This window comes from Salvelinus fontinalis, chromosome 3 (assembly GCF_029448725.1).
Source record: "Salvelinus fontinalis isolate EN_2023a chromosome 3, ASM2944872v1, whole genome shotgun sequence".
Lineage (NCBI taxonomy): Eukaryota > Metazoa > Chordata > Actinopteri > Salmoniformes > Salmonidae > Salvelinus > Salvelinus fontinalis.
The window spans coordinates 14,140,154-14,153,263 of record NC_074667.1 but is presented as its reverse complement, the minus strand read 5'-3'; the positions used below and the strand labels follow the sequence as shown (position 1 = coordinate 14,153,263).

General features: G+C 45.3%; 1 protein-coding gene across 3 annotated transcripts in view; it reads right to left on the bottom strand.

The window, feature by feature from the left end:
- The window catches only part of LOC129839580 (apoptosis-stimulating of p53 protein 2-like), a 47,795-nt gene that overhangs the window by 3,585 nt on the left and 31,100 nt on the right, over positions 1 to 13,110 (bottom strand). For all 3 annotated transcript variants that reach the window (XM_055907113.1, XM_055907122.1, XM_055907131.1), the window contains exons 12-17: positions 12,295 to 12,649; positions 11,267 to 12,030; positions 1,825 to 1,962; positions 1,173 to 1,306; positions 616 to 782; positions 189 to 388 (exon numbers count right to left, since the gene is read on the bottom strand). In XM_055907113.1, the coding sequence (XP_055763088.1) occupies positions 189 to 388; positions 616 to 782; positions 1,173 to 1,306; positions 1,825 to 1,962; positions 11,267 to 12,030; positions 12,295 to 12,649 (1,758 nt within the window). The remainder of the gene's footprint in view (positions 1 to 188; positions 389 to 615; positions 783 to 1,172; positions 1,307 to 1,824; positions 1,963 to 11,266; positions 12,031 to 12,294; positions 12,650 to 13,110) is intronic.

Here is a 13,110-nt window from a genome sequence, read left to right as displayed (position 1 = left end):
GCTGCAGCCCCCAGACAGACACTACTGCTGAATTCCAAATTGACTGCTCTTCACCCTGCCTATGATTTTTGCCACATTTCTTACACCGATCCCATCATTTCAGATCTACAGGAGTGCCTAGGGCTTAGGAACTAGGGGTGGAGCATATGTGTGGCCAGGCTAGTGTCCCTCCCCTCTCTCCTGCTCACCCCTAGCAGGTTCCTTGGAATGTAGCCCTCTCTGTCTCCGCAGCGGGCCCACCACCACTCTATCTCGTCCTTGTCCTCGCGCCGCAGCACCGTCATGCAGTCGCCTTCCTGGAAGGCCAGCTCGTCGTCTTCCTCGGCCTCGTAGTCCCACAGGGCGTACACCACTCCACGGTTCATGATGCCTATCTTCTCCTGTACACCTGCATCAACACAAAGTCACACCCACCTCGTCAGGAACAAGCTGTTATAATTCTATTTCCGCGCAAACATGTTATGGAAGGCCGAACGTTAGTTAGAGTAGGTGAAGGTAGCTACATTTTGTAAAGAAGCGGCGTCGAGTGCAAAACGGAAAAAGAAAAATAGACAGTGTTTTGAGCAAATAATGGTTTGTGTTTTGTCTCCAGTCAGAGTACACTAGCGGTCTCACCGTAGAGGAACTGGGAGCACTGTGCGTAGCCCTCCTCCATCTCCTCGCACTTGTCTGCCGCTGTCTGCATGTCACTGTAGGTGGTGGCGAACACAGCAGCCCCGGACTCCACCAGGAACTTACACACCTGCACGTTGTTACAGGAGGCCGCGCAGTGCAGTGGAGTCCTGGGAGAGAGACAGACAGACACGGATAGGTGGAGTGAGGTAGGGACGGAAGAAAGGGAGGGAGGTAGAGAGGAGGGCAGAGGAGAAAGAGATAAGAGAGGGAACAAGGTGGGAGAGCAAGATGATGGGTGAGGGAGAGTGGGGGAGTGAAGGAAGGGAGAAATAAAGAGAATAACTCTTTAGTAATAGTGGGCGACTGGATAACATCAGCCACATGAACACATTGGATGTGACGTGCTACTGGTTGCTGGGGGTGGCAACAGCTTTGATAAAGCTACTGTAAAGTCACATTGGCTACAATAAAGTAACAACAACCACTGTAAAGTTACTGTTAAGGGACAACGGCAACTGTAACGTGACAATGGCCACTGTAAAGTGACAATGGCTCACCAGCCATCGCTGTCGGCGGCGTTGGCGTTCACGCCAAACTGCACCAGGAACTTGACGATCTCGGTGTGGCCGGCGCAGACGGCGTTGTGCAGGGCTGTGATGCCCTCGTCATTGGGCAGGCTGGGGTCATCCACCTATAAGGCACAAAGTTAATAGGCTTCAAGACATTTCCTAGACAAGGTCAGTTATCCGTCTTTACCCCTTACGGTTGATGTTAGGATTTGGGGAGGGATTAGCTGATCTTAAATCTGTGCCTAAGTGCAACATGGTTGAGGTTAGGATTTGGGTAGGGTTTACCTGATCTTTGATCTGTGCCTAAGTGCAACATGGTTGAGGTTAGGATTTGGGTAGGTTTTAGCAGGTCCTATAACTGTGCTTAAGGGCAACTTCTAAGCGTTTTGACGGACGTAGACCAGCATTTGTAGTTGCTTAAGAGTGCTACTTAAGTATTACTTGCAGCGGCATTGCAAAGCCTTTGTTTATGGGACGTCTGCTTGGAAGAGTCGTCTGTGGTATTGACATTGAAATTAGCAGGGCTAATGATGTAAACCTCACATCACTGAGTTTGAATCTGGCCAACAGCCCTTTGACTCCCCACCCTACTTATCTTCCCAACACTATCTCTTCAATTAAAAGGAGTGGGACTACTCACGTCATAGATGACCCTCTGCACCAGATCATACTCGCCCTCCAGAGATGAGTCCAGCAGCAGGGCCAGGGGGTTGAACTTGACCCGCATGCCGTGGTCGATGCGCTCCGAGTCGACCTTCCGCAGGTTGGTCCTCTTGCCCTGCAGGAGGGGAGTAGGAGGAGAGGAGTGAGGGCTGTAGGTGTTTCACAATTACAACATAATGCAGTGACATCTGTTAGCTATGGTCATCGAAATTTCTAAAAGGTTTGAATTCTGAATTCTAATAAAATGTAACAGTTGGACAATGGATGAAGATCCTCTAAACTTTGTTGAATTTGTATTATCCATCAGATATTGACTGAATTAAAGCACATAAAACATTTTACTGGCTTGGACAAATAATGAATGCAGTTCAGGTATTCAATTTGTCCAATATACATTGTTATTGTATCAGGTATTCTTTTAGGGATATGTTAAAAAATTATATGATGTGCATAATTTGCATAAGTACACTGGGTGTACTTGCAAATATGTAACATTAACATAAAGGGGTGGAACAGGGCTGAAACCACCAAACACTTGCTCAGTCTAGCCTACCTGCACTGTCTAGACTGCTTCATTAATTACAGTTGTCACACTCTTGCATAGTTCAACAAGTGTGTCAATAGCAGGATACCCTCGTATAAAAAAAAAAACACGCTTGGCTTTAGAATGCACTCATCTAAACATTATTTCCATTGCTTGCGAGATCAAACATAATATCACTAGAATCCAAATGTTCATTTTCGGAAGTTGCTTTCATTTCAGTCCATCTTATTTTGCTTTCATTTGAACTTTATTTTTACCCCCCAACTGCATTAAATGATTACTTTAATTCCACAAAAAATGAACACCCTTCAAAATAAAGTTATATTTCTTCTCTTTATTGTGATGTAACATTTACATTTAAGTCATTTAGCAGACGCTCTTATCCAGAGCGACTTACAAATTGGTGCATTCACCTTATGATATCCAGTGGAACAACCACTTTACAATAGTGCATCTAACTCGAGTGTAAGTGTTGAGACGGTGTGTTAAATCCCAGACGAAGCTTTAGTGTTCTTATAGAGTCAACAGAAAGCCAATGTATTCCATTGAGCCCATTTCAGCCATTACCGGGGTGTGTTTGACAGGTCATTACAAACATTTTCACGGTTGTAATGTTAACAAGAAAAAACTACAGGCACAAGCAAGAGTATGAAAGAGTTGCAGGAGTAAAATGAAATCAATCAATCCAATGAGATTTAAGTGACAAGTAGGGCTGTGGCGGTCACGAAATGTTGTGAGCCAGTTATTGTCATGCAAAAGTCTGCAGGTCTCACGGTAATTGATAGTTAATTAACAAACAAGTTCAGCATCTCCAGGTCTCCAAGCATAGAGCCGCATACAAGCCGCTGATGCGCGCCTTTGGAACGCCTACATTTTTAAAAAGTCGAATAAATCCATTTAAAACACACCATCACAATAAATCCATTATTTATTTTAGGCAGGCCTAAAGAAACATGATTATGAAGAAAATGTATTTCAGAAGAACAGAATGAGTTGGTCTATGTATGTTATCTGGCTATGCGCCATAGGCTGTCATTTAGAAAACAAGATATGCTTATAATTCCCGTGCTATTATTTTACACAGTATTACATGATTTTATAGTAAGAAGAATATAATTTAACTTAGTGCCTTCGGAAAGTATTCAGACCCCTTGACTTTTTCCACATTCTGTGGAATATTTTTTTTTAATTATTATTTTTTTAGCAGAAATGTTTAAAAAAAAACTGTTTTTGCATTGTCATTATGGGGTACTGCGTGTAGATTGAAAAAAAAGAGAAATCCATTTTAGAATAAGGCTGTAACTTAACAAAATACATCAAATAGAATTGATATTTTTCCTATTCCGCGCATATGAAGTGGCTATGTTGAGCGTAGAAGTGAATTTGAAACAGGTCCTATGCACTAGACTTAGAGTTTTTTGGTCACTTTAGTTGTGAATGATACAAACCTTAGAATGTCTCAGCAACCAAAACATAGATGGGCTGCATGATAGGCTATTGATGATTTGAAAAGTTGCAAATAATGCTTGCACTCTGTTCCTTGCCTCAGACTGCAAATGCTGTTCTGTCATCAAGTGATCATATTTTCACCCACCAGACTATTCTCAATTTAATCTCGTCTTTACTAATACAGTACCAGTCACAAAAGTTTAGACACACCTACTCATTCCAGGGCTTTTCTTTATGTTTACTATTTTCTACATTGTAGAAAAATAGTGAAGACATCAAAACTATGAAATAACACATATGTAATCATGTAGTAACCAAAAAAGTGTTTGAGATTCTTCAAAGTAGTCACCCTTTGCCTTGATGACAGCTTTGCACTCATTCTCTCAACCAGCTTCATGAGGTAGTCACCTGGAATGCATTTCAATTAACAGGTGTGCCTTATTAAATCTCTTTCCTCCTTAATGCGTATGAGCTGTTAGATTCTGGGTTAAACTTGGAACATTGTTATACGAGAGACATGATACATCAGGAGTAATACTATAGTATCTGAGGAGTGATAGAGACTGGTTTTTACATCAGAAGTGAATGGTTATCTGTAGGACCCAGATGGCTTTGGAATGTGCTGGGTAGAGGGGAGGCAGTCACGGGAGTGCTATAGGTGATACAGGTGGAGAGCTTTGGATTAGGCATCAAGGGGATTGAAGTCAGGTCACCTTAAGGGAGGAGGAGCGGTTTATTACCCCATCACTTTGTCTTCCTGTCGAACCATAACAGATGTAAGGGTTGGAGAGGAGGAGGAGTGCATCTAAATTGGAGTAAATATACACTGCTCAAAAAAATAAAGGGAACATTTTAACAACACAATGTAACTCCAAGTCAATCACACTTCTGTGAAATCAAACTGTCCACTTAGGAAGCAACACTGATTGACAATAAATTTCACATGCTGTTGTGCAAATGGAATAGACAAGAGGTGGAAATTATAGGCAATTAGCAAGACACCCCCAATAAAGGAATGGTTCTGCAGGTGGTGACCACAGACCACTTCTCAGTTCCTATGCTTCCTGGCTGATGTTTTGGTCACTTTTGAATGCTGGCGGTGCTTTCACTCTAGTGGTAGCATGAGACGGAGTCTACAACCCACACAAGTGGCTCAGGTAGTGCAGTTCATCCAGGATGGCACATCAATGCGAGCTGTGGCAAAAAGGTTTGCTGTGTCTGTCAGCGTAGTGTTCAGAGCATGGAGGCGCTACCAGGAGACAGGCCAGTACATCAGGAGACGTGGAGGAGGCCGTAGGAGGGCAACAACCCAGAAGCAGGACCGCTACCTCCGCCTTTGTGCAAGGAGGAGCACTACCAGAGCCCTGCAAAATGACCTCCAGCAGGCCACAATGTGCATGTGTCAGCATATGGTCTCACAAGGGGTCTGAGGATCTCATCTCGGTACCTAATGGCAGTCAGGCTACCTCTGGCGAGCACATGGAGGCCTGTGCGGCCCCACAAAGAAATGCCACCCCACACCATGACTGACCCACCGCCAAACCGGTCATGCTGGAGGATGTTGCAGGCAGCAGAACGTTCTCCACGGCGTCTCCAGACTCTGTCACGTCTGTCACATGTGCTCAGTGTGAACCTGCTTTCATCTGTGAAGAGCACAGGGCGCCAGTGGCGAATTTGCCAATCTTGGTGTTCTCTGGCAAATGCCAAACGTCCTGCACGGTGTTGGGCTGCAAGCACAACCCCCACCTGTGGACGTCGAGCCCTCATACCACCCTCATGGAGTCTGTTTCTGACCGTTTGAGCAGACACATGCACATTTGTGGCCTGCTGGAGGTCATTTTGCAGGGCTCTGGCAGTGCACCTCCTTGCACAAAGGCGGAGGTAGTGGTCCTGCTGCTCTCCTACGGCCTCCTCCACGTCTCCTGATGTCAATCAGTGTTGCTTCCTAAGTGGACAGTTTAATTTCACAGAAGTGTGATTGACTTGGAGTTACATTGTTGTTTAAGTGTTCCCTTTATTTTTTTGAGCAGTGTATATACACTGCTCAAAAAAATAAAAGGGAACACTTAAACAACAATGTAACTCCAAGTCAATCACACTTCTGTGAAATCAAACTGTCCACTTAGGAAGCAACACTGATTGACAATAAATTTCACATGCTGTTGTGCAAATGGAATAGACAAAAGGTGGAAATTATAGGCAATTAGCAAGACACCCCCAATAAAGGAGTGATTCTGCAGGTGGTGACCACAGACCACTTCTCAGTTCCTATGCTTCCTGGCTGATGTTTTGGTCACTTTTGAATGCTGGCGGTGCTCTCACTCTAGTGGTAGCATGAGACGGAGTCTACAACCCACACAAGTGGCTCAGGTAGTGCAGCTCATCCAGGATGGCACATCAATGCGAGCTGTGGCAAGAAGGTTTGCTGTGTCTGTCAGCGTAGTGTTCAGAGCATGGAGGCGCTACCAGGAGACAGGCCAGTACATCAGGAGATGTGGAGGAGGCCGTAGGAGGGCAACAACCCAGCAGCAGGACCGCTACCTCCGCCTTTGTGCAAGGAGGAGCACTACCAGAGCCCTGCAAAATGACCTCCAGCAGGCTCCATGAGGGTGGTATGAGGGCCCGACGTCAGCCCAACACCGTGCAGGACGTTTGGCATTTGCCAGAGAACACCAAGATTGGCAAATTCGCCTTTGGCGCCCTGTGCTCTTCACAGATGAAAGCAGGTTCACACTGAGCACATGTGACAGACATGCCAGAGTCTGGAGACGCCGTGGAGAACGTTCTGCTGCCTGCAACATCCTCCAGCATGACCGGTTTGGCGGTGGGTCAGTCATGGTGTGGGGTGGCATTTCTTTGTGGGGCCGCACAGGCCTCCATGTGCTTGCCAGAGGTAGCCTGACTGCCATTAGGTACCGAGATGAGATCCTCAGAGCCCTTGTGAGACCATATGCTGACACATGCACATTTGTGGCCTGCTGGAGGTCATTTTGCAGGGCTCTGGTAGTGCTCCTCCTTGCACAAAGGCGGAGGTAGCGGTCCTGCTTCTGGGTTGTTGCCCTCCTACGGCCTCCTCCACGTCTCCTGATGTACTGGCCTGTCTCCTGGTAGCGCCTCCATGCTCTGAACACTACGCTGACAGACAGAGCAAACCTTCTTGCCACAGCTCGCATAATGTGCCATCCTGGACGAGCTGCACTACCTGAGCCACTTGTGTGGGTTGTAGACTTCGTCTCATGCTACCACTAGAGTGAGAGCACCGCCAGCATTCAAAAGTGACCAAAACATCAGCCAGGAAGCATAGGAACTGAGAAGTGGTCTGTGGTCACCACCTGCAGAATCACTCCTTTATTGGGGGTGTCTTGCTAATTGCCTATAATTTCCACCTTTTGTCTATTCCATTTGCACAACAGCATGTGAAATTTATTGTCAATCAGTGTTGCTTCCTAAGTGGACAGTTTGATTTCACAGAAGTGTGATTGACTTGGAGTTACATTGTGTTGTTTAAGTGTTCCCTTTATTTTTTTGAGCAGTGTATATATATACACACACTTGTGTTGGTGGAAACATGTTTTGTCTAATGCAGCTGTATTGATCCTCTTGGAAGAATTAAACTTGGTTATGCTTTCATAGGTTCTAATTAAGAAACTCTACGAACACTAACAGAGTCAATCAGTTGTGTTGTGACATGTAAGGGTGGTATACAGAAGATAGCCCTATTTGATGAAAAACCAAGTCCATATTTATGCAAGAACAGCTCAAATAAGCAAAGAGAAATCATTACTTTAAATTTCAAGAACTTTGAAAGTTCATGAAGGTCAGTCAGAGGAAAATTTCTAATTGATTAACACTTTTTTGGTTACTGCATGATTTCATCGTTTTGATGTCTTCACTATTATTCTACAATGTAGAAAATAGTAAAAATAAAGAGAAACCCTGGAATGAATAGGTGTCCAAACTTTTGACTGGTACTCTATGTAAAATGAGTTTAGATTTAGAATGACCCCAAATGGCCAGGTACAGAGGCAGGGGGAAAAAACATTTGCACTCGAATAATGAATGTAGGCCGCTTTCCTGCTATGGCGGGCGGGTAGGCTACTCTGGATTTATGGTGGAGCATGTGCTTAATATGAGCAGCTGAAAATAAATATAGTAGCAGCTGGGAACCTCCTATTTTTAGTGGCAACCATCAAAACTCTGCTTTCACACGGGACTGCATATAGAAAAGTCTGGGCTCATAACACTCATTACAGTCCACGCATCAACCACTATTTGAGGAGCATGCAGCCTCTCGCTGCGTGACAGGTGATATTCCGCCAAAACTCTGTATGCCATGAGCTCTCCAACCCTGTGCCTTCATTTGGGAAACATGTTCAGGAACATAGATAGTAACATGTTTTCACACTAAACACATTTCTGTTGACAGCCCCTCTCTGCACGCTTGAGAAAGGAGTGAGGGGAGATGGAAACGCACAGTGGTGAGATTCTGTAGCTAAAGTTAATGTGTCAGCCTTTTAATTATGTCCTATTAAAAAATGCACTATTATTAGGCTATTCAAAATCAAATACAAATTATCTATAAGAGTTGGTTAACTCTAAGCTGCACAGCTCAATCTATGAACCAATAGCATAGTCTATGCCGATACGTTCTCTCCCAGACTCATGGATAGAACATTTGGAGTTTGGAATAAAGGTAACCAGTCCTTCCAGTATGCATAATAATACAGTCCACACTCAAAGGGGATTACTTGAATATGTTTAATTTTGTAGTATAGGCTAGCTAGACCAATTATATACCGAAGACAGCTTAAATCATTTCCTTTTAAAGGTTTTTGTGCCATGTGTAATATGCGATAGGCTATGTATTACAGAATGACACAACCATTATTTAAATTCATTTTTTTGGGGGGGGGGGGCTTAGGTTCATATAAAGGTTATGAGTCTACAGTCGAAGTCGGAAGTTTAAATACACTTAGGTTGGAGTCATTAAAACCCGTTTTTCAACCACTCCACAAATTTCTTGTTAACAAACTATAGTTTTGGCAAATCGGTTAGGACATTTACTTTGTGCATGACAAGTAATTTTTTCAACAATTGTTTACAGACAGATTATTTCACTTATAATTCACTGTATTATACTTCCGACTTCAACTGTACATAAGCTCTAATATGCGTACGGGGGGTTTGAATTAATCATCACCTCAGAAAGCACTGTCAATTTTGTTGTGTTAGGCTTTGAAACGATATCCAGAATGACCATGTTTTCCAGTCAATTTGACCTGTTGTTGAACTTCTTCAAATTGATCATCACAGTGAGGTGAGTTTTAAAAGCATGATACTGTTTTGATGTGATTTTCCATTGATGTCAGAGTGGTTAGAGGAACAACAGAGCGCTGAGTACCAGGCCATTAGGACTTGATGGTCGTTAGTGAGTTGGGTACTACCAACGCATGTCCAGAGTGCATAAGAGGAGATTACCATGACTCAACGGTCACATGGAATTTTACTGCCGTCATGACTCATGACTGCCGGTGTGGAGGTAATATGGTCACCGCAACAGACCTAGTGACATGTGGACTTTACACCCTTCAAACAGATGGCTGAAAAAGACAGATCCTCAGGTGGGCGTATACAGTTGAAGTCAGAAGTTTACATACACCTTAGCCAAAACCAATTAAAAACTCAGCTTTCCACAATTCCTGACATTTAATCCTAGTAAAGATTCCCTGTCTTAGGTCAGTTACGATCACCACTTTATTTGAGGAATGTGAAATGTCAGAGAATGATTTATTTCAGGTTTCATTTCTTTCATCACATTCCCAGTGGGTCAGAAGTTTACATACACTCAATTAGTATTTGGTAGCATTGCCTTTAAATTGTTTAACTTGGGTCAATTGTTTAAGGTAGCCTTCCACAAGCTTCCCATAATAAGTTGGGTGAATTTTGGCCCATTCCTCCTGACAGAGCTGGTGTAACTTAGTCAGGTTTGTAGGCCTTCTTGCTCACACACACTTTTTCAGTTCTGCCCACAAATTTTCTATAGGATTGAGGTCAGGGCTTTGTGATGACCACTCCAATACCTTGACTTTGTTGTCCTTAAGCCATTTTGCAACAACTTTGGAAGTATACTTGGGGTCATTGTCCATTTGGAAGACCCATTTGCGATCAAGCTTTAACTTCCTGACTGATGTCTTGAGATGTTGCTTCAATATATCCACATAATTTTCCACCTCATGATGCCATCTATTTTGTGAAGTGTACCAGTCCCTTCTGCAGCAAAGCACCCCCACAACATGATGCTGCCACCCCCTTTTTGGGATGGTGTTCTTTGGCTTGCAAGCATCCCCTTTTTCCTCCAAACATAACAATGGTCATTATGGCCAAACAGTTCTATTTTTGTTTCATCAGACCAGAGGACATTTCTCCAAAAAGTACGATCATGTGCAGTTGCAAACCGTAGTCTGGCTTTTTTATGGCGGTTTTGGAGCAGTGGCTTCTTCCTTGCTGAGCGGCCATTCAGGTTATGTCGATATAGGACTCGTTTTACTGTGGATATAGATACCTTAGTACCCGTTTCCTCCAGCATTTTCACAAGGTCCTTTGCTGTTGTTCTGGGATATATTTGCACTTTTCGCACCTAAGTACGTTCATCTCTAGGAGACAGAACGCGTCTCCTTCCTGAGCGGTATGATGGCTGCATGGTCCCATGGTGTTTATGCTTGCGTACTATTGTTTGTACAGATGAACGTGGTACCTTCAGGCGTTTGGAAATTGCTCCCAAGGATGAACCAGATTTGTGGAGGCCTACAATTTTTTTTCTGAGGTCTTGGCTGATTTCTTTTGATTTCCCCATGATGTCAAGCAAAGAGGCACTGAGTTTGAAGGTAGGCGTTGAAATACATCAACAGGTACACCTCCAATTGACTCAAATGATGTCAATTAGCCTATCAGAAGCTTCTAATTCCATGACATCATTTTCTGAAATTTTCCAAGCTGTTTAAAGGCACAGTCAACTTAGTGAATGTAAACCTCTGACCCACTGGAATTGTCATACAGTGAATTATAAGTGAAATAATCTGTCTGTAAACAATTGTTGGAAAAATTACTTGTGTCATGCACAAAGTAGATGTCCTAACCAACTTGCCAAAACTATAGTTTGTTAACAAGAAATCTGTGGAGTGGTTGAAAAACGAGTTTTAATGACTCCAATCTAAGTGTATTTAAACTTCCGACTTGAACTGTATATATGTCACACAAACAATACATCAATCGAAATGGTTTCCCAATACCAAATATCTCACCATCCACGTACCCCAATATCCACACCAGCACACCAGTTTAGTATGTTTGGCTAAAACATGAATTCATACTATGTAGTATGCTAGTATGGGGTATTTGGACATAAAGTGTGGGTGTGGCTACATACCGGTGGCAGAGTGACTTGTCCCGTGACCTCCGGAGCCTGCATGCTGAGGGTGTCCTCCCCCAGGTCCTGCTCCCCCGAGCTGGGGTATGGAGGGGGCGGGTAGGGCGGGTACTCCTCCAGGTATGCTTCTGTGTGATGGGGGGGCGGGGGGTAGGGCTCTGGCTCTTCTTCCTCCAGCGACTGGGACAGTGTGTGGCTGGAGGAGGAAGAGGGCTCTGGGATGGGCGAGCGGGAAGGCTGAGGTAGAGGCACTTGTGCGTCTTCCTCTGTCCCAGTGAGGGACGCTGCGGCGGCAAAAACTTGGGACGTACCAGTGCGGTCTGGGGCGCCAACGGCACTGGTTCCCTCCTTCCACGTTCCTCCACCTTCACCCTCGTAGGGAGACGCCACAACAGTCTCCATGGCGGCCAGTGTGGTCTTCTGGTAGAGCAGCTTCTGGATGTTGGGCCCCGCGGGGCCCTCAGGCTCTGTAATGGAGCTGCGCTTCTTGAGGGGCCGCGGGGCATGGTGCAGCCGGCGGCGCAGGGCCTCCAGGTCGGCGTCGCTAGGGTGCCGGTGGGGGTGCGAGATGAAGGGGAGGAGCTTGGTGGGGCTGAGGGGACGAGGGGCCCGCTCTGTCTCCTGGCCCCCCTGGTTCTCGGGGGCCGGAGGCGCCAGACCGGGACCCCCCTGGTCCACTTCGAAATCGCCGGCCACCGAATAGATGGAGTCCTGAAGGAGCGACTGCTGCCCCCCACTGCCTGGGATGACTGGCTTTCCATACACTATCAGAGAAGGAGTGAATGGTCAATGCGTGTGAATGGGATCAAGCAAGCTGCTTCATAGCAATAAAACAATCTAGCACGCTAACACAATCCCCATTACATTTTTTAAAAGAGTCTAAGGCTGTAAGTAGGGACATTTAAGGCAGGTATATTGCAAAACAATAGAAAATTGAGAATGATTTTAACAAATTACTCAGTTTAGTAACAGAGTAAAGATCCAGGAGTCACAGAGACACTACAGTAGCCAATGGCGCCTTCTCTCACCTCTGGGCTGCGTGCGTGTCAGAGTGCCCCCGCCTGTCCTGGGCTGTTGGGTGTACATGGAGTAGATGGAGGAGGCCGCCACCGTCTGTGGCTTCTGGAGGACAGGCACTGCCACTGTGGACTCTGGAGGATCGGGGGTGAAGGGGCGCACCGTGGCCGCCGGAGGAGCCTCCTGCTTGGGGGGCAGAGGCAGGGTGTGGCTGTGGATGGGGATGGGCGGAGGTGCACACAAATGGAGGGAGGCGGACGGTTTTGCCTTGCCCGGGAAGGTGCCCGTGCTGTAGGGCGGTTTGCCGAAGGTCGGGGGCTTGGTAGGGATAGGAGGTGGCACCTTGCCGAGAGCCTTACCACCAGCCTATTGAGTCAAGAAGACCGTAACATACATAGTATGATGAAAATGAAATGCATAGTAATATCACTGCAACAAAATATCAGTTAACAGCTGGTTTTATCCAATGCAACTGACAGTTCACACACATATCCAGTATTAAATATGTGGGCCATGAAGGAATCAAATCTCCAACTAAAAAACAATGCAACCCTGTATATCAAAAATACATTGAAGCTGCTTCATTGACTAATCAGTTATTTTTGGAAAAAGCTAAACAATGGAGAGTGGAATAACCTATATCTCTCTGTCCACATTCTCTGTGGGTCTGTGATCATTTCTAGCAAGAAAGGAAGTCCGGTAGGGAGAAACATAGCAAGGGAGCATCCTTTAAGTACACTGCATGACCCTCGAGCCTCTGTGGATACTGTATGGGCTCCCGAGTGGCGCAGCGGTCTAAGGCACTGCATCTCAGTGCAAGAGGCATC